Raw genomic sequence first — 25,521 nt, 5'->3', positions numbered from 1 at the left:
TTTTCTCCTGTTACCCTTGGTAAAATAAGACGAATTGGAGCTGAAGTAAATTTTTTGTGAAAAATAGTTAAATGTTCATTTTTTTTTTTATTTTTTTTTTAAGCATTCCAAAAATTCCTGTGAAACACCTGAAGGGTTAATAACCTTCTTGAATGCGGTTATGAGCACCTTGAGGGGTGCACTTTTTAGAATGGTGTCACACTTGGTTATTTTCTATCATATAGACCCCTCAAAATGACTTCAAATGTGATGTGGTCCCTAAAAAAAAAAAAATGGTGTTGTAAAAATGAGAAATTGCTGGTCAACTTTTAACCCTTTTAACTCCCTAACAAAAAAAAAAAATTTTTGTTCCAAAATTGTGCTGATGTAAAGTAGACATGTGGGAAATGTTACTTATTAAGTATTTTGTGTGACATATCTCTGTGATTTAAGGGCATAAAAATTCAAAGTTGGAAAATTGCAATATTTTTGCCAAATTTCTGTTTTTTTTCACAAATAAAGGCAGGTAATATCAAATAAATTTTACCACTATCAAGAAGTACAGTATGTTACGAGAAAACAGTGTCAGAATCGTCCGGATCTGTTGAAACGTTCCAGAGTTATAACCTCATAAAGGGACAGTGGTCAGAATTGTAAAAACTGGCCCGGTCATTAACGTGCAAACCACCCTCTGGGCTTAAGGGATTAAACATTAGCCAGATTCTGCCTGAAACAAAAAACCTGATGTGTGAAAGTAGCCTTAGGCTACTTTCACACTAGTGTCGTTTGGAATACGTCGCAATGCGTCGTTTAGGAGAAAAAAACGCATCCTGCAAAGTTGTCTGCAGGATGTGTTTTTTACCCATAGACTTACGTTAGCGACGTATGGCCACATGTCGCATCCGTCGTGCGACGGCTGCGTCTTGTTTTGGCGGACCGTTGGCACTAAAAAAGTTACATGTAACATTTTTTGTGCGTCGTGTCTGCCATTTCCGACTGCGCATGCGCGGCCGGAACTCCGCCCCCTCCTCCCCAACCATTACAATGGGGCAGCGGATTTGAAAAATTGCATCCGCTGCCCCCGTTGTGCTACTTAACACACTGTCCGTCGGGTAGACGGTTTGCGACGGCCTGTACCGACGGACTAGTGTGAAAGTAGCTTAATGTTTCAGAGATCAATTGCAGGTCTAAACAGCCATAGGTTTTGGGGAGGTTGTAAAACCAGACGGAAGCGAATCCCAAAGAGTGAGGTAACAATCTTCCCTTTTATACCTCTTCCTTTTCCCTGTGTGATTCCAGTCTTACATCATCATGCAAATGCAATTAGGTCATATTAAGTAATGGAATGCTCAGGAGATTTGTCACCGGAAAGAATTTTGTTCCAAACCTGACATTTTACCAATCCCAACTGAAGCCAAGACATTGGATTTTACATGGAAGATTACAGGGAATCTGTCACCACTAAAATTGAAGTTAAACTGTTTAGACATTCATATTTGGGAGCTGGCCTGTACCATATATTTACCATTGTGTGTGTAAAATATATATATATATATTTTTTTTTTAGTTTGCAGCACACATAAGCATGGATCCGCTACATATAGGAGGAGATGAAAGCATATCCTTCTCCTTTCAGCTTCGGCTGCTTTGTGATACTTTCGCTGTAAAGGGAGGAATTGAGGATGGTAATTGAGGGGGTGGAATGCTGCAAAGAGCCTTTGGCCATGCTAAGGTTGCCCCCACCTCCCCATAATAAAATTGTTTTGCTATAAAATAAAAAATATGTATAAAAATAACAACCAAATGTACAGAACCAGTATGATTTTTGTTCAATTTTAGAAGTGACATCTTTTCCAAATTTTCTTCTTAAATTGTCAAATTTGCAAATTGTTTCTTCAGAGAGGAAGACTACTAGAACTCTAGTGTTCTAATCGTCTTTCTCTCTAAAGATACAATTTGCATATTTAATTTCCCAGAGGAGCATTGCAATGCTTAAGTCTCCTCACCTTGGCATGTCAGGTTTGACATGTCGTTTTCGCAAGGAGAAAAGTTACCCCTTAAATCAGGAGTGGGGAACATGCGGCCAAGGGGCCATATATGGCCCACAATATCACCTGCTGGGGCCTGCAGCCACTTTGCCCGTTATTGGCCGCGGGTCCTTTAATTCTGCAGAGGTGTGTGCGGATGGCTGCGCTGTGGCCTGGCGCCGCCCCCATCGCTCATTCAACTGATACAGTTTAAAGCAGTGATGGAGAAGAGAGTGTCAGACGCTCCCTCTCCCATCACTTCCCCTCTGCTTGTGACTCGGTCACTTCATCGTGTGCCGCGCTGTACCAGCAGTGGAGCCGATGAGACCGGTGTGGGGAACAAGGAGAAGGGGTGAATTGTGTGTGAGTGCAGGGGCTTCACTATACTGTGTGTGTCTGCACTATACTATGGATTGGGGGAGCTGCGCCTGCACTATACCGTGTGTGGGGAGTAGGAGGTGCACTATACTGTCTGAGTTGGTTGGGGGAGTTGCACTATACTGTGTGTGGGGGGGGGGGGCTGCAATTTATTTAAATCTTTGAACCAATATACACCATGTTCCAAATTATTATGCAAATTATATTTTTCTCGGATTTTCCTAAATGGTCGGTGCAAATGACAGACAGTCTAATAAAAGTCATCACCCGTTAGAGTATACATCGAATTTTATTGAATAAACCTCCCAATGATAACAGTATAATCTCCAAAATGAATAACAACTCAAAATGCGCTGTTCCAAATTATTAGGCACAGTAGAATTTCTAATCATTTGATATGTTTTAAAGAACTGAAAATGCTCATTTGTGGAATTTGCAGCACTAGGAGGTCACATTCACTGAACAAAAAAGCTATTTAACTCCAAAACATCCTAACAGGCCAAGTTACATGTTTTGGAGAGTTTCTGCTTGTATTTCTTTGCATGAAGTCAGAATAGCCTCCCAGAGCTGCTGTTTTGATGTGAACTACCTTCCACACTCATAGATCATTTGCTTGATGATCCTCTAAAGGTTCTCTATAGGGTTGAGGTCAGGGGAAGATGGTGGCCACACCATGAGTTTATCTCCATTTATGCCCATAGCAGCCAATGACTCAGAGGTATTCTTTGCAGCATGAGATGGTGCATTGTCATGCATGAAGATGATTTTGCTCCTGAAGGCACGTTTCTGCTTTTTATACCATGGAAGAAAGTTGTCAGTCAGAAACTCTCTATACTTTGCAGAGGTCATTTTCACACCTTTATGAACCTTAAAGGTAAGGTACCGCGTTTGTAGATCATTAATAAATCACTGTAATGTAGCATAACATGCTGCTATAACCAAGTTTTAAATGCATGTGAAACAGATTTCGTGTGTTATATGTGTTTAAAGAAGGAACTGGGGGCTGACATCTTGGTTTCACAGCAGTTCACGACACTAACAGTGTCATTTTACAGCACCCCATGGACATAGGAGCTAATAGACCGGCGAGGACCCTATCTATAACATTGGAGAGGTGTTAGCAGTGAGCTGGGCACGCCTCTGTGGGCTGCACAACTCACTGCTGTAGGTGTGACTAGCAGCCATTTTATTATAGCCCAGTGCTCTCTGCCCAGCTCCACTTACTCTCTATCACAGGAGCTCCATTCCCAGCCTGCAGAGAGAGGTGACACCTGACACCTGTCCCAGCCATACAATGTATCTCTCCCCTCCCTCCACAATGCCTGGCCACTCACTGCAGACCTGGAGCTCCTTCTTATCTTACTGAGGGATGAGTCACAGACAGCTCTGCACAGACAATGCTGCTCCGTACACACCACAGAAACTAACTGTGCTTCTGATGCAGTAACTGCTGGTGATAGCAGATCACAGGGCAGTCACACACAAAATGGATCTGCCCTGTGATGCTGCTCTTCATTCTGCCCCAGGGATATTAGACCACCCAAAAGGGGAGGGAAATGCTGATGTCAGCAGTTACTGCCCAGATTTTCCAGCTAACAGTAAAGCTGGTAAGTCTCACTATAGCTGCTTGAGGTCTAAAACGGAAAATGCTCCCCCTAGTGGTCAATATATATTTGTAAGAAAATATATAATATTTTTCATATAGAAATGTTTGCAAACAGTGCAAACATTGCATTAATACATTTTATTTACTATTTTAAGCTTAATTTCACAAAAAAACAAACTACAAGAAAACTGGTGGCACCTTCCCTTTAAAGGGCCCTACCAGCTGTTTCCCCATGACTCCTCCACCTCCTTGCTAACGTCGCAGCCTTGTTAGGACATGGTGGCCATCCACCAACCATCCATCTGGACCATCCAGGGTTGCTTGACACTCATCAGTAAACAAGACTGTTTGAAAATTAGTTTTCATGTATGCCTTAGCCCACTGCAACCGTTTCTGCTTGTGAACACTGTTTAGCGGTGGCCGAATAGTAGGTTTATGAAACAGCAAGCCTTTGACGGCTCCTACACCTTGATGTTCGAGGGACTCCAGAGGCACCAGCAGCTTCATATATCGGTTTGCTGGTCTGTAATGGCTTTTTAGCAGCTGCTCTCTTAATCTGATGAACTTGCCTGGCAGAATCCTTCCTCATTATGCCTTTATCAGCACGAACACATCTGTGCTCAGATACAGCCACAAATCTCTTAAGAGTACGATGATCACGCTTAAGTTTTCGGGAAATAGCTAATGTTTTCATCCCTTGACCAAGGCATTGCACTATTTGATGCTTTTCGGCAGCAGAGATCCTTTTTCTTTCCCATGTTACTTGAAAACTGTGGCCTGCTTAATAATGTGGAACATCATTTTTAAGTAGTTTTCCTTTAATTAGAATACCTGGAAAACTAACTATCACATGTGTTTAAGATTGATTTCAGTGATCCATTGAGCCCTGAGACACAATACCATCCATGAGTTTATTTGAAAAACAAAACAATTAAATCTTTATGAAACTTAAATCCAATTTGCATAATAATTTGGAACACGGTGTAGTTTAATTTTTAAGTTAATATTTTTATACGACCCGAACGCTATTATATAATTCCAAATGGCCCTTGGCAGAAAAAAAGGTTCCTCACCCCTAGATTAATTTAGGGCATATTCCCCGGTAGTGTCAACCCTACATTTTTTTTTCTCTAAAGTTTTTTGTGCACAAAATGTTCTGCATTAAACAGTTCAAGCCAAGTGAACGTAAACTCCATGCCCAATATGCATTTAACCCCTGTGAGACGAAGAAGTTTATTAACCTTTCAGGTGTTTCACAGGAATTTCACCTTAATGACCGGGCCAATTTGTACAATTCTGACCACTGTCATTTTGAGGTCATAACTCTAGAACGCTTCAACGGATCCCAGTGATTCGGAGACTGTTTTCTCATGACATTTGTGCTTTATGATAGCGGTAAAATTTCTTTAATATGACTTGCGTTTACTTGAAAAATTTTGCAATTTTCAAACTTTAAATTTTTATGCCCTTAAATCAGTCATATCGCACAAAATAGTTAATAAACAACATTTCCCACATATCTACATCAGCACAATTTTGGAGCCAAAATTTTTTTACGTTAGGAAGTTGAGGGTTAAAAGTTGACCCGAGATTTCATTTTTTCAACAAATTTTACAAAACTATTTTTTTTTTTGTAGGGACCACATAACATTTGAAGTCACCTTGAGGGGTCTATATTAGAGAAAATACCCAAAAGTGACACTATTCTAAAAACTGCACCCCTTCAGGTGCTTCATAGGAATTTTTGGAATGTGGAAGGAAAAAATAAACACAACTTTATATCACAAAAAAATTTTCCTTTTTAGATTTTTTTTTTTTTTTTTTACTTTCGCAAGGGTAACAGGACAAAAAATGAACCATACAATTTGTTGTGCAATTTCTCCTGAGCATGCTCATACCCCATATGTGGGGGATATCTCCTGTTTGGGCGCACGGCAGGGCTCAGAAAGGAAGGAGCGCCATTTCACTTTTTGAATGTAAAATTTGCTGGAATACTTAGCAGTTGCCATGTCGCGTTTGTAGAGCCCCTGATGTGCCTAAACAGTGGAAACCCCCAACAAGTGACCCCATATTGGAAACTAGACCCCTTAGGGAACTTATCTAGATATGCATTGAGCATCTTGAACCCAAAGGTGCTTCACAGAAGTTTATAACATGGAGCCGTGGAAATAAAAATCACATTTTTCCCAAATAAGTGGATGTTGCGGAGTGAAAATTGCAGATTGCCATTGTAGTGACCAGTACGTACCAGTACATTATGCCCAGCCCGTGCTTATGGAGACACGCAGCTGTAATTTAGGTGGGCTCTCACAATAGACTCTCAAAAGGCACAAGCTGAAGGTTTTACAATGGCCCTCACAGTCCCATTTGGAACATTATTGAACATCTGTGGCTAGACCACAAAACAGCAGTGCATGAAAGATGACCCAGGAATCTTACAGAACTGGAAGAATGTTCCAAGGAAAAATGGATGAAAATCCCTCAAACAAGAATTGAAAGACTCTTGGCTGGCTACAAACGGTGTTTACAAGCTGTGATACTTGCAAAAGTGGGTGCTACTAAGTACTAACCATGCAGGGTGCCCAAACTTTTGCATCAACTCATTTTCTTTTTTGTAACTTTTAAAATGTAAAAGATGAAAATCTATATTTTTTTTGCCTAAAATCCAAAGGAAATGTATCCTCTTTAACTTTAGGCCTTTTTAGAGATCAGTCCATCTTCAGCTCACTTTAACTGTTCACTATAACAGTAATTTTCACCAGAGCTGGCAACTGTACATTTACTTTCCTGCCCCCTGCATTATGCAGAACAATCACTATTAGAAGGCATCATTCGGGAGGGGGGAAGAACACCTCCCCAGAAAAGTTTAGAACCAGTTTTCGACATGTAATAATGACCTACAGCCTTGCTGATATAACTGCTGGCGATTACCATACTAGGAAGAAGCTTTGTTCTAATCCACCTACCCCCCCCCCCACACACACAGAATAGAGAAAAGCTGACTTTGCATTGAGGTTTTTCTTGACACACAGTTCTGCTCTTCGCCCCTCAATTCTAGCTAATAACAGTAGGTGCTGATAGTGAGATCAGTGAGTAGAGCAGAGCTGTGTGTCATTACAAACACCTTGCAGCTCTTCTCTTACAGCAGTCAGTGTGGGGGAAATGGGAGCAGAGCAGAACTGACAGTACTGTGAAAGGAGAGCTGCAGTAGCTTTCTAATAACACAGAGCTCTTCTCTCTTCCCCTGCATAGTTTTTGCCAGTTGTGACAGCTATGTGACCTAGTCTCAAGTCCTCTCCCCAGAGGAATCCTTCTGCTTATAATTGGTCAATCTCTTGCAGGGTAAAAATTTCACACCTAAAGAAGAATCCCTGCTAACACCCAGTTTGTTTTAGCCAAGATTAGAATCCAAATAGCACTTCAACAGAGGATAAATTAAAAAAAAGTTTTATTCAACTATTCGAAACCGTGGCCAATTAAGCATGTTTAAACTGAGGTGAGTTGCCTCAGTGTAAAATATTTGTCATATATATGCATCATAATTAAAAGAAAAGGAACAGAGGTAAACAGTTATGGCTCCCCAGTGTAGGATTTAGTCAGAATGGCTTTACATAATGATAGGGCGAATCATATAAAAGTCTCCCCGGTGATCCAAACATGTCTTACTAGGAGAACATTCAGTTGGAAGCATCCATAAAGAAGTCTGTACACCGTTTATGGACTGTGCAAACACGTCAGTGACATTATATATTGGGATCTGTAGTCACTAAATACGTTGCATGGAATGGGTAGATTAAACTTTACATAAGTGACAGGCAAAATAAAATTCAGACCATGAAAGAAGAAAAAGTCAATTACTAATCCAGGATACCCATTTTTATTCATCTTCACAGTGGATCCGGCAATTACTTATGGTGGATGGATATAGTTCTAGTGGTCCTGTCACAGAGGCTTAAATAGAAATCAGTGAACAAGACGCGGCCATGTATTGTATTCATGGTCAGAAACACTGTTCAGATAGCACTATGGCAGCTTCAGAGGAATGTACCCACCACGGGTGAGGCTCATATGTATCCACCCATACTGACCTAACATTTCAGGTGCATTTACCGCACCTGTACAGATGTCTCGCCAATTTCTGTCTGATCAAACCAAAATAGGTGTGTGCAAGACAAGAATTATCTGGCAATCTCAGACCAATTTTACAATCTGTAAGTTTGGTCTGACTGGTCAGAAATCTGTGTGCGTAAATGCAGCTTTTCTGTATAAAACCCTTGGCATTTTTATCAATTGACCGAGTTCACTTGGCATTCTTTTGGCGGACCAAAGGACAAGTAAAGCAGAACATTAGATTTGCTATGTTTATGTAAGATAAGATCTGCAGTATATACACAGCTATACTCTTGTATATGTATCAGCCTGTTTGACAACACATTGTACTGCATTTTTCGGACTTTAAGATGGATTTTTTTCCTCCAAGAATGTGGATTAAAATGGGAGGTGCGTCCTATTGTCCCGATGTGCCTGCTCTGACTGAGGTGGGGGAGTGGCATCGGTCGAACAGTGGGTCGCAGGAGCTGGCAGATGCGGCTTAATCCCGTGCCCGCTGCTAAACAGAAATGAACGTTCACTGCTTTCCACACCCATGGGCGTGGAGGCCGTGAATATTTATTTCTTTTTAATAGCATCCTGGTATGCATGGCCCCATCAAAAAAACATAAAAAACCCCATACCATTACACTTACATTCCTGCACTCCCTCGCAGCAGCTGCTTTATGCTTGTAAGTAGTGAATGACCGTGACACCATGCGCTGCTTACAAGTCGAAGGACAGCTGCTGGAATACTCGCTGCTCCCTACGCAAGGATTATTGTGCGTGGAGAGCAGTGAGTATTCATTGTTCTTTAATAGCGCGCAGTGTCAGCTGCAGCAGCCGGGCTTTCACATGTCCCCGCTACCAAAGGGAGTGGAGAGTAGTGAATATTTATTCCCTTTAGTAGCGGGGACACATGAAAGCCCGGCCGCTGCAAGAAGCCTGTGGCTGACACTATGCGTGTTACTTAAAAGAAATATTCGCTGCTCTCAGCGCGCACAGTCCCGGCGTGCAGAGCAGTGAGTATTCCGGCAGCTGTGCTCTGCTTGTGAGCAGTGCATGATGTCACTGCCATGCGCTGCTTATAAGCATAAAGCAGCTGCTGACACTGGAACAAGACGCTGCGAGGGAGTGCAGGAAGGTAAGTATAATGGTTTATGGGTTTTTTAATGCTTTTCTGATGGGGCTCTGCATACCAGGGTGGGGATGAGGGGGACCATTCCTATCAGGATAGGGATGAGGGGGAACATTCCTACCAGGCTGGGGATAAGGGGGGCATGCCTATCAGGATAGGGATGAGGGGCCATGCATATCAGGATAAGGCTGAGGGGACCATATATGCCACATTTTTTGCTTCATTTTTTTTTCTAATTTCCTCCTCTGAAACCCAGGTGCGGCTTATAGTCTGAAAAATACAGTAATTCTACTTGTCTGACTCAAGGAGGTGTCCTCACATCAATATTGGCCAAAAGAGGTGTTCGAAAGTTAAAAATTGCACAGTGCCAAGCACTACTGACTGGTAAAGATTGCAAAAAGTGTCCCATCCACAGCAGGTTGTCAATTGGCAGGTAACGCTTTGCATTTAGGTCTTTAAGAAGACCTGTCACCAAATCAGAAGTGGCAGCTTTTGCTCTTGTTTCATTCCCGCTGCTCCCTGCTTTTCTTTTAAATACGCCATATGGTTCCAAAAATATTTTTATTTAGTGTCAATTTGTATTGTTTTTTTTGTTTGTTTTTTTTTTTTACAAAGAGGGCATTGGTCTCAGGATGCTCTGATTTTAGGCTACTCTGCTCTTACTCTGTGAGAACCGCCTCATTGGTAAAGATGTAAAAATTAGCTCTAAATAAAAAGGCCCATATCTCCGGAATAGTATGGCGGATTTGAGAAAAAAATACAGAAGAGGGTAGTGAGAATAAAAACAAAAACTGGACACTTTTGACCCGGTGACAGGTCCTCTTTAATACTGCAAATGTGAAAACTGTGGAACAATACTGGTTTTGAAAATCACTAAAATCATGAAGCATTAGTCTCTAACCAAGTAACTACCTGCATTATTGAGAATATTGGTAAAGGCTACATAATTTCTCATTTTATATAAAGAATCTTATTTGGCTCCCCTGAGAGCAGCATAATGTAGGGGCAGATACCCTGATTCCATTGATGTGTCACTTGCTGGGCAGCTTATTTTGATAAAATTCACAGTTTTATCTGCTATAGATCTTCAAGTCTCTGAGTGTTAATCTCTGTGTTACCTGGCCCACATCACTGATTGGCAGTTTTCTGCCCATGTACAGTGTACACAGAAAGCAGCCAATCAGTGATATGGACGGGGTTATACAGAGCACAAGAATATGGCGGACTATCTGGCAGCAGGTTTACTAGCCCTCTAATGATAATCTCCTGCTGATAAAACACTGATTTTATCAAAACTACAGCAAGCAGCCCAGTAAGTGACATTTCTGGAATCAGGATCTCGCCCCTGCATTATGCTGGTCTCAGATTCAGTGGCCAAAACCTGGTGACAGATTCCTTTTCAAGAACTTTAACGAATCTGCAGTTTTGATTATTGGGGCTGATGTTTAAAGATCCCCCTTGATGGTTCAAATAAAAAGCTGAGTGTTTCTACTCCTTTAAGTGATCACTGGGGGTCTCAGCAACACACTGATCACAACTTTGACATGTGGCAAGTTGTTGTGTTTTTTTTTTGTGTTTTTTTTTAACAAAATAGGAAAACATCTATTTGCTTTTACAGTAGAAACTATGCCTGGTAGGGCTTTTAAAAAATAATTAAAATAGTAGGTCATAAAATGATATCTTTTTTCTGTACTTGTCACAGTAGTGCAAGAATAAGGTTTGTCACTTTTTACTGAGCCTTTTAGCAAGTGACTGTGAAAGGTTCCTTTGTTATTCTCTCACAGGATATGCAGAGAACATGGCAGGTGGTAAGTAGCAAACTACGGCTGCGGATCTAACTTTACTTCCTTTATGACCACGTTTTGGGTGGAAATCCAGGAAAATTGTATTTCTGCCCAATCAATGGTAGATGTGTTCAGTGTGAATTTACAAGGACAGCATAAACGCTCAGATAGGAAAGCCTGTGCGTATCAGTATGCGGCGGTCACGTGGGGAATACACAGCATTTAAAGTGACAGACCACATGACCAAGTCAGCCATGTATGAAATGATGTACGCCCGTCATTCCCACCTACAGACTTGCTGATGTCCAAAGGGATTATTGCAGGGATCTCACTATAAATTGCTTGATTCTAAGCACGATCCCACTTGATAAAGTGACCTGGATATCTGCCCCCCTGAGCCAGACAATGGGCTAGCACAAGTCAGCCGTCACAGCTATGTGCATGTAATGAAGAGGTATAATGGGTTAACACTGAGCCCATTGGGTCCTGTTTTACAGGAACATAAATTAAAGTGAGTACATGTTAAACATTCACAGTGTTCAGGAAGCACCGGTGAAGTCGGGCGTAGCAATGTCTGGAGCCCCCCGACTACATGTAGGTCAAGTACGCCGTCCCGTCTGGACAGAAGCCAGGTATAAAGTGATCGAGTCTGTCATAAATATCTTCTGTACACATTGCACGGATTTCACAAGGTAGCTGGGGCTGCAGATACTGGATGCAAAACCTTCACCCCTGCGGCAGGTTTCCGGGACATGTCCATGTAAACACCTTTTATCTTCAGCAGCTGAGCGGTAACATTCATGTATGGGGGTCTCCATACGCATAGTCCCCAGGAGCTAGTCATAAGAGGGCCGTTATTGCAGTCTGATTTATGGGCTTCAAACAGTCCCTGGGCGAAGAGTAGCCATCGGCCACTAAGGCGCAGAACTGTGGCTTCCGATAGTCCTCGCTGTCCGCCACAGCCCATGTGCTGTGCATTTTAGGCCGGTCATAGTCACACTCCTCAGTGTGTACGCTGTGAGGGGTCTGGTAGTCTCCACCGCTGTTCTCCGCACTGGAAGACATGGAAAAGCTGACAGCAGAGAAGGAATGCTTGCGGTCCAGAGACACCACCGGGACGTTGTATCCAGAGTCTGGCGAGAAGGTGCAGTCCCTCATTATGTGACGCTCAATGATGGGGGTGGCATACTCGGGTTCGGGATATGTCAGAGGCAGTGCGTACTCATTGGTCCTGAGGGGGCAGTCATAGTGGTTTTCTTTATCCTGCCCACCAAATGTGTCTTTACTATCGGTGTCCATTGGCTTGAACGTGGATCCTTTCCTGGTGACAGTGCCAATCATGAGGGACTGCCCATAATCTAGTGAAAAGAAAAAAACAATGTTTTACTTAAATACGACCATAGTTTGGCCCCAGTGATATAAAGAAAAAAAATGTTATTCTAGAAAAATTGGAAAAGAAATCCATTCAGAGGTTAGGACTTTACATAGAACAGGCACAACATAAACTTCCAGAATTCCAATTGCATTTCTGGGTTTAGCCTTACTTATTGTGAATTGCCACTAGATGGCACTATTGCCAAGGAAAATGATGACTGTGCATCTCTGTATATGGGGTTTCCTGTTCCAGCACATAGTCCTGAATACTGTCGGACTCAGAAATCCCGTGGCCATAGTATCACAGATATAATGATCTCTGCTTTCATTAAAATTAAAGTCTTCACTTCCAAAAGGTAAAATCTGTCATTCTAAGGGATGATAACCCCAGTGGAGATTTTGTGATGTAGCCTTCTATGTCACTCCATTGCCCCTGCAACCTTCTTTGGGATGTGATTGCAGAGAGCCCATCTAAATTATCATGGCAGCCAGGTTCTTACTGAAGACCCCTGCATTTGCCAAAAGAAGTACCTTCGTATAAGATAAGGATCAAGAGTGTAAAATGTATCTAAAAAACATTAAACTTTTGCTTTGAATCCCCACCCTTTCCCCATTCTATAGCGAAAAAACATGCTTTCTTTTAATTTTTGTTATCACTGCATCCGATACACTCTGAACATAAAAAAAACTAACAACTTACCTGTACAAACGATGTAAAAAATAAAATATAAGCCCCCATGATACATCTTATATGGCGCTAATTTGTTCGACTTTTTTCATTATTTCCAAGTAGTAAAACATTAAAAACTATATAAATCTGTTGTGATAGTAATCGTAGGATAACGCTGCCTGGTTAATTTTTCAAGGCAGTGAATACACAAATTAAAAATGAAGCCACAATGGTGGAATTGCACTTTTTTTCATCACTGCGCCCTAAAACTTTTTTTCTCCATGCAATTTATAGAACGTTTAACTGTGTCAAACAAGACTACAGTAGCTCATCGTGCAAAAAACTAAGAAAAAAACAAAACAAGCCCTTACTTGACTATGTCAACGGAAAACTAAAAAAGTTATGGTTCTTGAAATTCAGGAACACAAAGCAGATGAAAAAAAAATGTCCACGTCAGTAAGGGTTAATGGCAGAGATCCTGAAAAGCTATGAGATCTTAATAAAGTATATCACACAACTGCATGATTTTGGATGATCCAGTGGATCACCTGCATTGGCAGTGGGCGGCCCCACGGACCCCTGTGCAGACCGGCCCTGTAATATGGATGGCGGCAGCGGAAGTATGTGGGGTGTGGACTTCATGCCCAGGCATATGGAGTATGCAGACAGGAGGGAAATGAAGGCAGGTATGCAGTAAAGCTAGTTTCTTACCTTCCGTGTCGCACTTGACAAGGTCGAACTTCTGCAGGATATCCTTGTCACTGGCGTAGCTGATGGTAAACTCTGCGGACTGCGGCCTCATGAATGGCTGCTCCTGCTGCTTCCAGCACCCTGCACAGGAGACCACGTCTATATTATACAGGCCACTAGACCCCCTAAGTGTAATGCTTCACCATCGCTCACTCACCAGTATTCTGGTCCTCCGTCTTGTAAGTGTCGGTTTTCAATCGTTTTCTGCAATACAGGGCGGGCTTCATTAGTGGTGGAGACATACAGGATAATATATTGCTTTATCTGCTAATGGTGACTGCCCGATATCATTTATCAAAAAACATCCCCATACAATTAGATCAGTGTCGCAAATGCTGGAAATAGTGGAGACAAGATACATACCTTCTTGCTACACATATACAGATGACCGCTATGAATACACACACCGCCAGCGCCAAGGTGATAAAGATTGCTATCAGCTTCCACCCTAAAATAAATCACAGATCATATTATATACTAGATGGTAGCCCGATTCTAACGCATCGGGTATTCTAGAATATGTATGTAGTTTATTTATGAAGATTTGAGAATAATACATTGAATACACAGGATTCGGCCAGCCGCGTCCAATTAGCGAAGCGTGGTTCAAATCCCGCACCAATTCGCAGCCGGACTGCGCCTGTCGCTGATTGTTCGCGGCCTGCCATGTAGTATATAACAGCCCATGTAGTAAATAGCACAGCCACGTAGTATATTGCACAGCCATGTAGTATGTAGCACAGCCACATAGTATGTAGCACAGCCACATAGTATGTAGCACAGCCACATAGTATATAGCACAGCCCACGGAGTTTATAGCACAGCCCACGGAGTTTATAGCACAGCCCACGTAGTATATAGCACAGCCACGTAGTATATAGCACAGCCCACGGAGTGTATAACACAGCTCACGTAGTATATAACAGCCCACGCACGCAGTATATAACACAGCCCACGTAGTGTATAACACAGGCCACGTAGTGTATAACACAGCCCACGTAGTGTATAACACAGCCCACGTAGTGTATAACACAGCCCACGTAGTGTATAACACAGCCCACGTAGTGTATAACACAGCCCACGTAGTGTATAACACAGCCCACGTAGTGTATAACACAGCCCACGTAGTGTATAACACAGCCCACGTAGTGTATAACAGCCCACGTGGTGTATAGCACAGCCCACGTAGTGTATAGCACAGCCCACGTAGTGTATAGCACAGCCCACGTAGTATATTGCACAGCCCACGCAGTATATTGCACAGCCCACGCAGTATATTGCACAGCCCACGCAGTATATTGCACAGCCCACGCAGTACATTGCACAGCCCACGCAGTAAATTGCACAGCCCACGTAGTACACTGCACAGCCCACGTAGTACACTGCACAGCCCACGTAGTACACTGCACAGCCCACGTAGTACACTGCACAGCCCACGTAGTACACTGCACAGCCCACGTAGTACACTGCACAGCCCACGTAGTATATTGCACAGCACACATAGTATATTGCACAGCCCACATAGTATATAACACAGGCCACGTAGTGTATAACACAGGCCACGTAGTGTATAACACAGGCCACGTAGTGTATAAACACAGCCCACGCACGCAGTATATAACATAGGCCACGTAGTTTATAACAGGCCACATAGTGTATAACACAGCCCACGTAGTATATTGCACAGCCCACGCAGTATATTGCACAGCCCACGCAGTACATTGCACAGCCCACGCAGTACACTGCACAGCCCACGCAGTACACTGCACAGCCCACGCAGTACACTGCACAGCCCACGTAGTACACTGCACAGCCCACGTAGTACACTGCACAGCCCACGTAGTACACTGCACAGCCCACGTAGTACACTGCACAGCCCACGTAGTACACTGCACAGCCCACGTAGTACACTGCACAGCCCACGTAGTACACTGCACAGCCCACGTAGTACACTGCACAGCCCACGTAGTACACTGCACAGCCCACGTAGTACACTGCACAGCCCACGTAGTACACTGCACAGCCCACGTAGTACATTGCACAGCCCACGTAGTACATTGCACAGCCCACGTAGTATATTGCACAGCCCACGTAGTATATTGCACAGCCCACGTAGTATATTGCACAGCCCACGTAGTACACTGCACAGCCCACGTAGTATATTGTACAGCCCACGTAGTACACTGCACAGCCCACGTAGTATATTGTACAGCCCACGCAGTATATAGCACAGCCCATGCAGTACATTGCACAGCCCATGCAGTACATTGCACAGCCCACGTAGTATATTGCACAGCCCACGTAGTATATTGCACAGCCCACGTAGTATATAGCACAGCCCAAGCAGTATATTGCACAGCCACGTAATATATTGCCCAGCCCACGTAGTATATTGCACAGCCACGCAGTATATAGCAATGTGGGCATCATATCCCTGTTAAAAAAAAAAGAATTAAAATAAAAAATAGTTATATACTCACCTTCCGTTGGCCCCGGATGTAGGCGGAGTGGTTACCGACGCTCCTCGCGCGCTCCGGTCCCAAGAGTGCATTGCGGTCTCGCGAGATGATGACGTAGCGGTCTCGCGAGACCGCTACGTCATCATCTCGCGAGACCGCAATGCATGGAGCGGTCACCGGAGTGTCGCGAGAATCGGGAAAGGCCGGTTCTGGATCCGAGGGGCCGACGGACGGTGAGTATATAACGATTTTTATTTTTTTTTGTAATTATTTTTAACATTAGATCTTTTTACTATTGATGCCGCATAGGCAGCATCAATAGTAAAAAGTTGGTCACACAGGGTTAATAGCAGCGGTAACGGAGTGCATTACACCGCGGCATAACGCGGTCCGTTACCGCTGCCATTAACCCTGTGTGAGCTCTGACTGGAGGGGATTATGGAGCGGGCACTGACTGCGGGGAGTAAGGAGCGGCCATTTTGCCGCTGGACTGTACCCGTCACTGATTGGCCGTGGCCGTTTTGCCGCGACCAATCAGCGACTTGGATTTCCATGACAGAGAGGCCGCGACCAATGAATATCCGCGACAGACAGAAGGACAGACAGCCAGACGAAAGTGACCCTTAGACAATTATATAGTAGATGGTACTATTGAATCAGATGTTAGCTTTAAATAAAGATAGATTAAAGGGGTTTTCCGGGATCCAAGCATGTCACCTTCTCCCTGGTGTGCATCCACCAACTATGAGAATGGGGGTCCTGTGGTCGCTGTCTGTATGGAGCGGCAACTGAGAAGAGCAGGAAGCTCGGCAGCAATGCTGGACCACCTTGTTATCCCACCTGTATGACTGCACTGACATCTCCCTCCTCAGAACATAACTGGGGGTTGCCTTTCTCATTATCTATGTGTGCACACATTTCCAGGAAGAAATCCAGAGGAACGACATAAGGAAATGTTACCGAAATGGTTTTCTATTAGAAATGCGTTACTATATCTCTAAATATAAAACGAATGAGAAGAATAAATACCAAAATCATTCTCTTCAGAAGGAACAGGCTCAGTGATGTTCTTTTCTTCCTTTAGGACATTTTTTCGGTCCTTCTCATTTGGCTTCTTCCACATGGGATGAGTGGATGAGTTGTGCGCTGTGAAGGTCAAAACAAGACAGGAGGATCAAAAAAAAAAAAAAAAAAAGAAAAAAAAAGTGCCTCTAAGTCAGTATCGGCAGCATGGGGGCCTGTACAGCAGCGCAGCGCGGAGCCGAACAGTGTCCGTGGGCTCCTGTATGACAATGCTGACCGCATCTGAGGGTCCGTGCCACGATATATAGAGAATATGACAAAAAAAAAAAAAAAATCACACATGCGCCCCTGGCAAAGGCATAAAGAGTGTGCATCTCTATACAAACCAACATGGTTTTAGTACAGAATCATTATTTGTTACACAGGTACTTGATTAGCTTATATTAATACATTTGAATAATTCAGACTAATTAGAGCTTATTTTGCTGGATGTCACAATTATATTTTGTGGCAATGTTGTGATTCTGACGCACATTACAGGATCAGTGCGACCTGAATATATATACCGCTCATGGCCACTTCTCAACTAAGAACAAAACTAATGGATATAAAATTCCAATGTATGCGCAACAACTAAAAGTGCATTCTGCCTCCCACATACACGGTGACACGTCCAAACAGAACCACAGACGGACATCTCTACATACATTGTGCAAGTCCACATCCCACCAGCTCCACCTTCAGAGCGATCCTTTGGTTCCAGGTCCGTGGAATAATCCGGACGATGCGAGCCACAATTGGAGGGATAAAGTTGTTACGAGTATGACCCTGAAAGTCCGAGCTGCCCACAAAAACCTTAAAAAAACACATACAAGTAAAACAGAAAAGTGAGGTGTGAGGACCCACATTTCATTCTGAAAGTGAGCATTCCACCATTTATCACTACAAGCAGGTATGGAACCAGAGGAAATCAAGAGCTGAGGCTGGAGGAAAGTAATATAAAGCAGAAGGAGGTCAGGATCCAGATAGAAGACTTGAGGGAAGAAGTGTCTGGCAAAGCCTTGTATGCCTTCCCAAAGAAATAATCACACACACTTTGCAGGGAGTCAGTGAGAGATTACTGCCAGCAGAACGTTTGTTCAGCCAAAATTAAAATTGTTCGGGTAACCGCTATGTCACCTTTTAAGTTGCCCATACGCAGAATATAAAGGTCAGTCAGACATAAGCCCCATAGTGCATCCTACTAGAAAGACGTAACATTCTGTAAGCCTCACAAATTGGAAAGCTAGACTGGCCAGAGCTACAGAAAGATCAATATTGATTGGCACCTTAAAGGGGTTGTCCGGCCTTAGGCAACAATTCTGTAGTCACGCTATGTGACTGCAGACTTGTGAATCCTCACATCGCGCACACTGCACGTTTTGAGGATTCTCCAATGCTGGAAGTGGATGATCATGTGACAGCAAGTATGCGATTTACATACTTCCAAGCCACATTCCAACTAGACGTGTCTGGTCTTGCTCAACATACTTGCATTCGAGACTGCGCCCATCTAGTATACATGTGACAGCATGTATGCAAATCACATACAGTGGGTACAGAAAGTATTCAGACCCCTTTAAATGTTTCACTGTTTGTTTCATTGCAGCCATCTGGTAAATTCAAAAAAGTTCATTTTTTTTCTCATTAATGTACACTCTGTTCCCCATCTTGACTGAAAAAAAACAGAAATGTAGAATTTTTTGCGAGTTTATTAAAAAAGAAAAACTGAAATATCACATGGTCATAAGTATTCAGACCCTTTGCTCAGTATTTAGTAGAAGCCCTCTTTTGAGCTAGTACAGCCATGAGTCTTCTTGGGAATGATGCAACAAGTTGTTCACACCTGGATTTGGGGATCCTCTGCCATTCTTCCTTGCAGATCCTCTCCAGTTCTGTCAGGTTGGATGGTGAACGTTGGTGGACAGCCATTTTCAGGTCTCTCCAGAGATGCTCAATTGGGTTTAGGTCAAGGCTCTGGCTGGGTCAGTCAAGAATGGTCACAGAGTTGTTCTGAAGCCGCTCCTTTGTTATTTTAGCTGTGTGCTTAGGGTCATTGTCTTGTTGGAAGGTGAACCTTCGGCCAAGTCTGAGGTCCAGAGCACTCTGGAAGGGGTTTACATCCAGGATATCTCTGTACTTGGCAGCATTCATGTTTCTTTCAATGACAACCAGTCATCCCGTCCCTGCTGCTGAAAAACATCCCCATAGCATGATGCTGCCACCACCATGTTTCACTGTTGGTATTGTATTGGGCAGGTGATGAGCAGTGCCTGGTTTCTCCACACATACCGCTTAGAATTATCACCAAAAAGGTCTATCTTCTTCTCATCAAACGAGATAATCTTATTGCTCATAGTCTGGGAGTCCTTCATGTGTTTTTTTAGCAAACTCTATGCGGCTTTCATATATCTTCAACTGAGGAGAGGCTTCCATCGGGCCACTCTGCCATAAAGGCCTGACTGGTGGAGGGCTGCAGTGATAGTTGACTTTGTGGAACTTTCTCCCATCTCCCTACTGCATCTCTGGAGCTCAGCCACAGTGATCTTGGGATTGTTCTTTACCTCTCTCACCAAGCCTCTTCTCCTACGATTGCTCAGTTTGGCTTGAGTACTGCAGATATTCTGCTGTAATGTTGGCCAGATCTGTCTCTGAGCTCCTTGGCCAGTTCCCTTGACCTCATGTTTCTCATTTGGTCTGACATGCACTGTGAGCTCTTATATAGACAGGTGTGTGCCTTTCCAAATCAAGTCCTATCAGTTTAATTAACAGCTGGACTCCAATGAAGGAGTAGAACCATCTCAAGGAGGATCACAAGGAAATGGACAGCATGTGACAAATATAAGTGTCTGAGCAAAGGGTCTGAATACTTATGACCATGTGATATTTCAATTTTTCTAAATTTGCAAAAATTTCTACATTTCTGCTTTTTTTCAGTCAAGATGGGGTTCTGAGAAAACAAATACATGTATAACCATGCATTCTCTTTAACAGAAGTAAATTGAAAAATGGTCAAAACATAATTTAAATATATAGATTATGGTGGTTCAACGCCTGTCAGAAATTAAAAAGGCAAGATTAGGGTAGAGCAGGAATAAGTGTGCACAGATAAGAAGAAAGGAAAGAGGATTCACCTTTTCTTCACTGCTCAGTGCTCCCTTATACGTCCTCCACTTGGATCCATCCCTTTTGTAGTTGATGATATAAGATGTCACATAGAAGTTAAAGTTGGGTAATGTGGATCCTGAAGTTACAATACCTGGGAAAAAACAGTGAAAGTTTCTGAAGAGTTAATATCTTACTGGCATGAGAAACAAAATGGCAGATCTGTACTACCCCATAGTCTAAGGCCACGTGCACACGTTGCGGAAAGTAGTGCGGATTTTTCCGGACTGATTTTGGTAAATCTGCAGGTAATCCACGCTGTGTAATCATTGCGGATTTACCGCAGTTTTTTTGCGGATTTTGTGTGGATTCCACCTGTGGTTTTACACCTGCGGATTCCTATTATGGAGCAGGTGTAAACCGCTGCGGAATCCGCACAAAGAATTGACATGCTGCAGAATAAACGACGCTACGTTTCCGCGCGTCTTTTTCATCAGCATGTGCACTGCGGATTTTGTTTCCATAGGTGTACATGGTGCTGTAAACTCTGGGAAAACTGCTGTGAATCTGCAGCAAAATCTGCAATGTGTGCACATACCCTAACACTGGGCCGAGTGCCATCTGATAAATCAGATTGTGCTCGTCCATGTTATACACCAGTGTGAGCTAGCCCTAAGGGGACTTTGTTATGCAACACATTTTTAGCAGAAAGGGCACAATGCAGATTTCTAAGAAAAAAGCCTTGAAAATTGTTGTGTGTTAATAGTACTTGCATTTCCTATAAAATTACAGGAGAGCTCTTGGGCCAATTTCTTCATACATTCTCAGGAGTAATACCGTAATTGGAATGCCACAACGCACAGTTCTCAGAAATGTTACTCCACGATTGTTATTGAATGGGGAACACAAAACAATAAGAAACCATGTCAGGAGATCTGCTAAGTCGCCTTTCATGTCTATGAAGATGGCCAGAGAATCCCTTAAAATCTGATTGAGGAATAAAAGGATACAAATGTGCTACATTTGTAACTTTATTCCTGTGTTTTCTATAGGGAGAGAGGCGGAAACTGTTGTTAGAACCACTTGTGATGGCATGCCTCCAGAGAAAGCAAAGGATCGGGAGATCAAACTGATATCAGTCAGGGTAGGGTCATAGACATTAGCTAGTCGGCCATCTAACGTGTATGGGACCCTTTAGGCTAGGCTCTGTCTATGGAAAAGAGTGATGCAGCAGAATCGCCTTGGCTTTGTGAAACCGTGATGGAGCTTACCAGTAATTTTCCTTTTGTCTCCTAAATCAATTTCCAGCCATTCACGGACAGACTGATGACTGGATGCCCAAGAGACACCTGGACTGTTGAGCTGTGCCTTTTCAGGAGACCATTGTGTCCTTTCACCAGTCTCACTGCTCCACTCCCAGGACGAGGTAGCTGAAAATGTGTCTGTTTCACGTCCTCCAGTGAGCGAAGAGCTGCAATCTTAATGGAACAACAAGTGAAGGTTAATAAAATAAAGCCAGCTCTTGTTCTTTGGATCATGAATGGCCTTCACTTGTGGCCTAAGCAGTGTGGAAAAAAAACACTGGCATGAAGCCTGATCTCCAGACACAGCAATAAATGACCCCAGAAATAGAAAATGGAGCTAATCTCGTGGAGGTACCCAAGGATGACTGATAGGAAAAGTTATCTCTACAAAACGCCGTAACATATTTAAGCTAGCTAAGTGTGGTATGGTTATTTGGTCACTTCTAACCTACCGACACAAAACAGTACCGGATCATTCCTACACATTATGTTTTGGGTGTATGCTTCAGACCTAACCAGTGCTGGCAAAACTCACCAGCACATATTATAGACATAAAGCAGCAAAGTCAGGATGGCTCTAGTACGGCACATCAGAAGGAGCCGCCCTGAAGGCAGACTCAGAATGTGGAATTTGTGTAACCTTCACACATTGCCTCAACAAGCTACATATTTTACACAGCAGCTGCAGATCTATTATGACCCCGGGTGCCTGATTTCTGAAAGTCCTTCAATATCTTCTGCCAGACAATACTAATTACTGAACTGATGCATGATAATAATAATAATCTTCACTTTTATATAGCGCTACATATTCCGCAGCGCTTTACAGTTTGCACACATTATCACATATATGATAATGTAATGCTGTGATCATGTAATGCATAATGGCAAATTATATGCAGGACAGGCATATCCATAGACATACATGTCATGCATACAGTTATGTGCAGTATTACATATACATATGTATCTATGAATATATGACTATCTATCTATATAGAAAAATCTGGTCTTTGGGGCCCTACAGGTATGTAGATATACCCTCAGATGCAGAATAACACATGATAAATTACACTGTCATTATTTAATATAAAAATAAGCAAAAAACTAATTACACCTTTTCTACTTCCATAATAAGGTGGGTAAGTAGTAGGCAAGTGCTGCTAACCACATGCCCTAAATGTGACTACCGCCACAACAGCAGTAGTCAGGTGTGTGTTAACACAATACCAAGATGGAAAGACATCAGCAATGATCTTAGAGAAGCAATTATTGCTGCCCATCCATCTGTGAAGGGTTATAAGGAAATTTCAAAACAATTAGGAATACATCATTCTACAGACAGAAAGACAAGTGGAAAACATACAAGACGGATGACAATCTTCTCAGGAGCGGTTATCCCAGCAAAGTCACTGCAAAGTCAGTCTGTGTAATGCTCAGACAAATTGCAAAAGAAACAAAAAACTAAGAGCTACAGCTCACACTCTAAAGGCCTCAAATAGCATGTTAATGTTCATGACAGGACAATTAGAAAAAACTGAACAAGTATGGCTTGTTCAAAATGGTTGCCAGGAGAAAGCCCATTCTTTCTAAAAAGAACATTATAACTTGCAAAGTTTAATCTAAACAAACCACAAAACTTCTGTAATAATGCCTTTTGGACAGACGAGACTCAAGTGAGTATTTTTGGCCATAATGCCCTGCACCATGTTTGGTGAAACCCAAAAACAGCATACCAGAAGAAATGCCTCATATCAACTGTCAAACAATGTGCTGAAAGGATGAGGTTTTGGGCTTGTTTTACAAGGACCTGGGCACCTTGCAGTCATTGAGTTGACCATGAACTCCTCTGTATACCAACGTATTCTAGTTCACTCACGAGGACACACACACAGACGTTTACTGTAAATTATTCTTACCAAGACTGTTAAACACAAATCTCCGATCAGAAAGTGAGCCGCTGTAAGAAAAAACACAAAGGAGAGAAGTGATTAGTAGCAGGAGACAAAGCATTCTTTCAGAGGCGGGTAATCTCATTATCGGAGAGGTACAAAGTGCTGCTCCTATCTGTGCCTGCACCACAGATGACAGATGATCACTGAACAAGGCTTTTCTTTCCTGTCAGAGGCCTTCACCCGGTGTATGTTTGTGTAGAGTCCTCGCCGTGTCATGGATCATTGTCATGTTTATTCACTCTTTAGAAGAGTAGCATTTAAAATGTCATCTTGTGGCGATTCAACAGCTGTTCCCAAGTCAGCGTCTTTGGGGATTGGGGTCATAGCAATACGCTCTCCAGTCAAGTGTCAGGCTAAAGGAAGCTCATTTTGCACCAAAATAGCATACAGAGACAAGTTTTTATGTGAACGCTGCATTGACCAGTGTACGGCTTTATGCTACACTGTGGCATCTGCTGTGATATCAGCAGGACATGTATATGGCAGGGTCCGCTGATGGCAAATGAAGACTTGGAAACGTTGGACATAAAAGTGGCCAATCCCTTATTCCAGGAGCGTTTGGCAGCGGATTTCTCCACCCTACCTCTAGAGAACACACAAGCGTGAGATGGGCACGTGTGTGTATGAGTGTATGAGTGGATTGGGGGGTGAGAACCATTGGCCTACTGAGCAGTTGGCTTACAGACATCCAAGGCCTCAGTCAGCCATCCACGAGTCACGTACTAGTTGTATCAGTGTTTTTCACGGATAGAACATCTACCCACTACAGTCTATGGGGCTGTTCACATGTTCATGTTTTCTGAATCATGTTTTCTGAAGACTATGTGGTCTGCAAAAAACACAGTTCCATGAGTGATTTTGTTCCAAGTCATGGTTCAATAAGTGTATGGGTCTGTGAAAATCAGACAGCACACAAATGGCATCAGCCTGTAGTCCGCGTATGGCAAAAACTGACAGACAAAAAACACTGATGAAACGCCCATCTAAAACACTGATGAATAGCAATCATGGGCTGTGTGAATCAGGCCTAAGGTGTATGGCTGCCCTTAAAGTAGAAGCCACTACACATCTGCTCTTTACCACCTGCTAGCGGCACACGACCTTTACCATAGTACAATGTGGCAATAATGAAGTATTCGCGAACTGTGACAACACAAGACACACATCAGTTGGTGACTAATGCACTGAAACTGGAAAAATGTAGGTCCATAAACACCGTAAACGTGACTCCAAGAGTCCACACACAGGGGAATAGCTGGAATTGTAGCCTGTGACGACAGAACAGCGGCACTGCCTTTGGCATTTGAACTCCATTTACCTCCCTTCATTGAGAAAACGCTTGAGCATTTAACCCCTAACAATGGCCATTCTAGGTCTATGAAAGAGAACACTATGGTGAGCCCACACACTAGAAGGGGACTGCTAATTACTTTAGTCGGAGGGACAAGGTCAGGGACGCACAGTAAGGAGGCCATTCAGAACTTTGCTGTATCATTCCAGCTCACACTATCAGACTTGCTGCACATAACCACGCCATGGAAATTCATCGAAAACAAAGACTGGGGTATATCCAGCTCTGAGAACAGCTTTCATACAGGTCAAAATATCTGCAGTTCTGTCCAACTGGCCTGATGTACAGATCTGGGAAATGAAGTGCTTTCCTATACAATTGTTTTGGGCGTCTCTAATGTTATTTTTACAAGTATTTCTAGATGCACTTTCTACTTTTGACACTGGTTACATGCTTTGTCTTTTTATACAGGGAGTTTATGAAGTTCTATAGAGAAGACCAAGTCACTTTCCAATACATTACTATATACTGTACAACCGCTGAATATGCA

The 25,521-nt window shown here is 42.9% G+C and overlaps 1 protein-coding gene across 2 annotated transcripts in view; it reads right to left on the bottom strand.

Moving 5' to 3' along the window:
* Positions 1–9,826: 9,826 nt before the first annotated feature.
* Positions 9,827–25,521, bottom strand: part of DCBLD1 (discoidin, CUB and LCCL domain containing 1) — a 66,742-nt gene continuing 51,047 nt past the window's right edge. Inside the window, exons 7-15 of one of the 2 annotated variants that reach the window (XM_077289524.1) lie at positions 23,645–23,685; positions 21,693–21,899; positions 20,451–20,575; positions 17,985–18,132; positions 17,284–17,400; positions 14,159–14,243; positions 13,953–13,999; positions 13,757–13,876; positions 9,827–12,359 (exon numbers count right to left, since the gene is read on the bottom strand). In XM_077289524.1, the coding sequence (XP_077145639.1) occupies positions 11,842–12,359; positions 13,757–13,876; positions 13,953–13,999; positions 14,159–14,243; positions 17,284–17,400; positions 17,985–18,132; positions 20,451–20,575; positions 21,693–21,899; positions 23,645–23,685 (1,408 nt within the window). In that variant the 3' untranslated portion in view covers positions 9,827–11,841. The remainder of the gene's footprint in view (positions 12,360–13,756; positions 13,877–13,952; positions 14,000–14,158; positions 14,244–17,283; positions 17,401–17,984; positions 18,133–20,450; positions 20,576–21,692; positions 21,900–23,644; positions 23,686–25,521) is intronic. The other variant, XM_077289525.1, reaches the window with a different exon arrangement.

This window comes from Ranitomeya variabilis, chromosome 2 (assembly GCF_051348905.1).
Source record: "Ranitomeya variabilis isolate aRanVar5 chromosome 2, aRanVar5.hap1, whole genome shotgun sequence".
Lineage (NCBI taxonomy): Eukaryota > Metazoa > Chordata > Amphibia > Anura > Dendrobatidae > Ranitomeya > Ranitomeya variabilis.
Note: the sequence above shows the minus strand (reverse complement) of the source record. Positions and strands in the feature narration are given on the sequence as shown.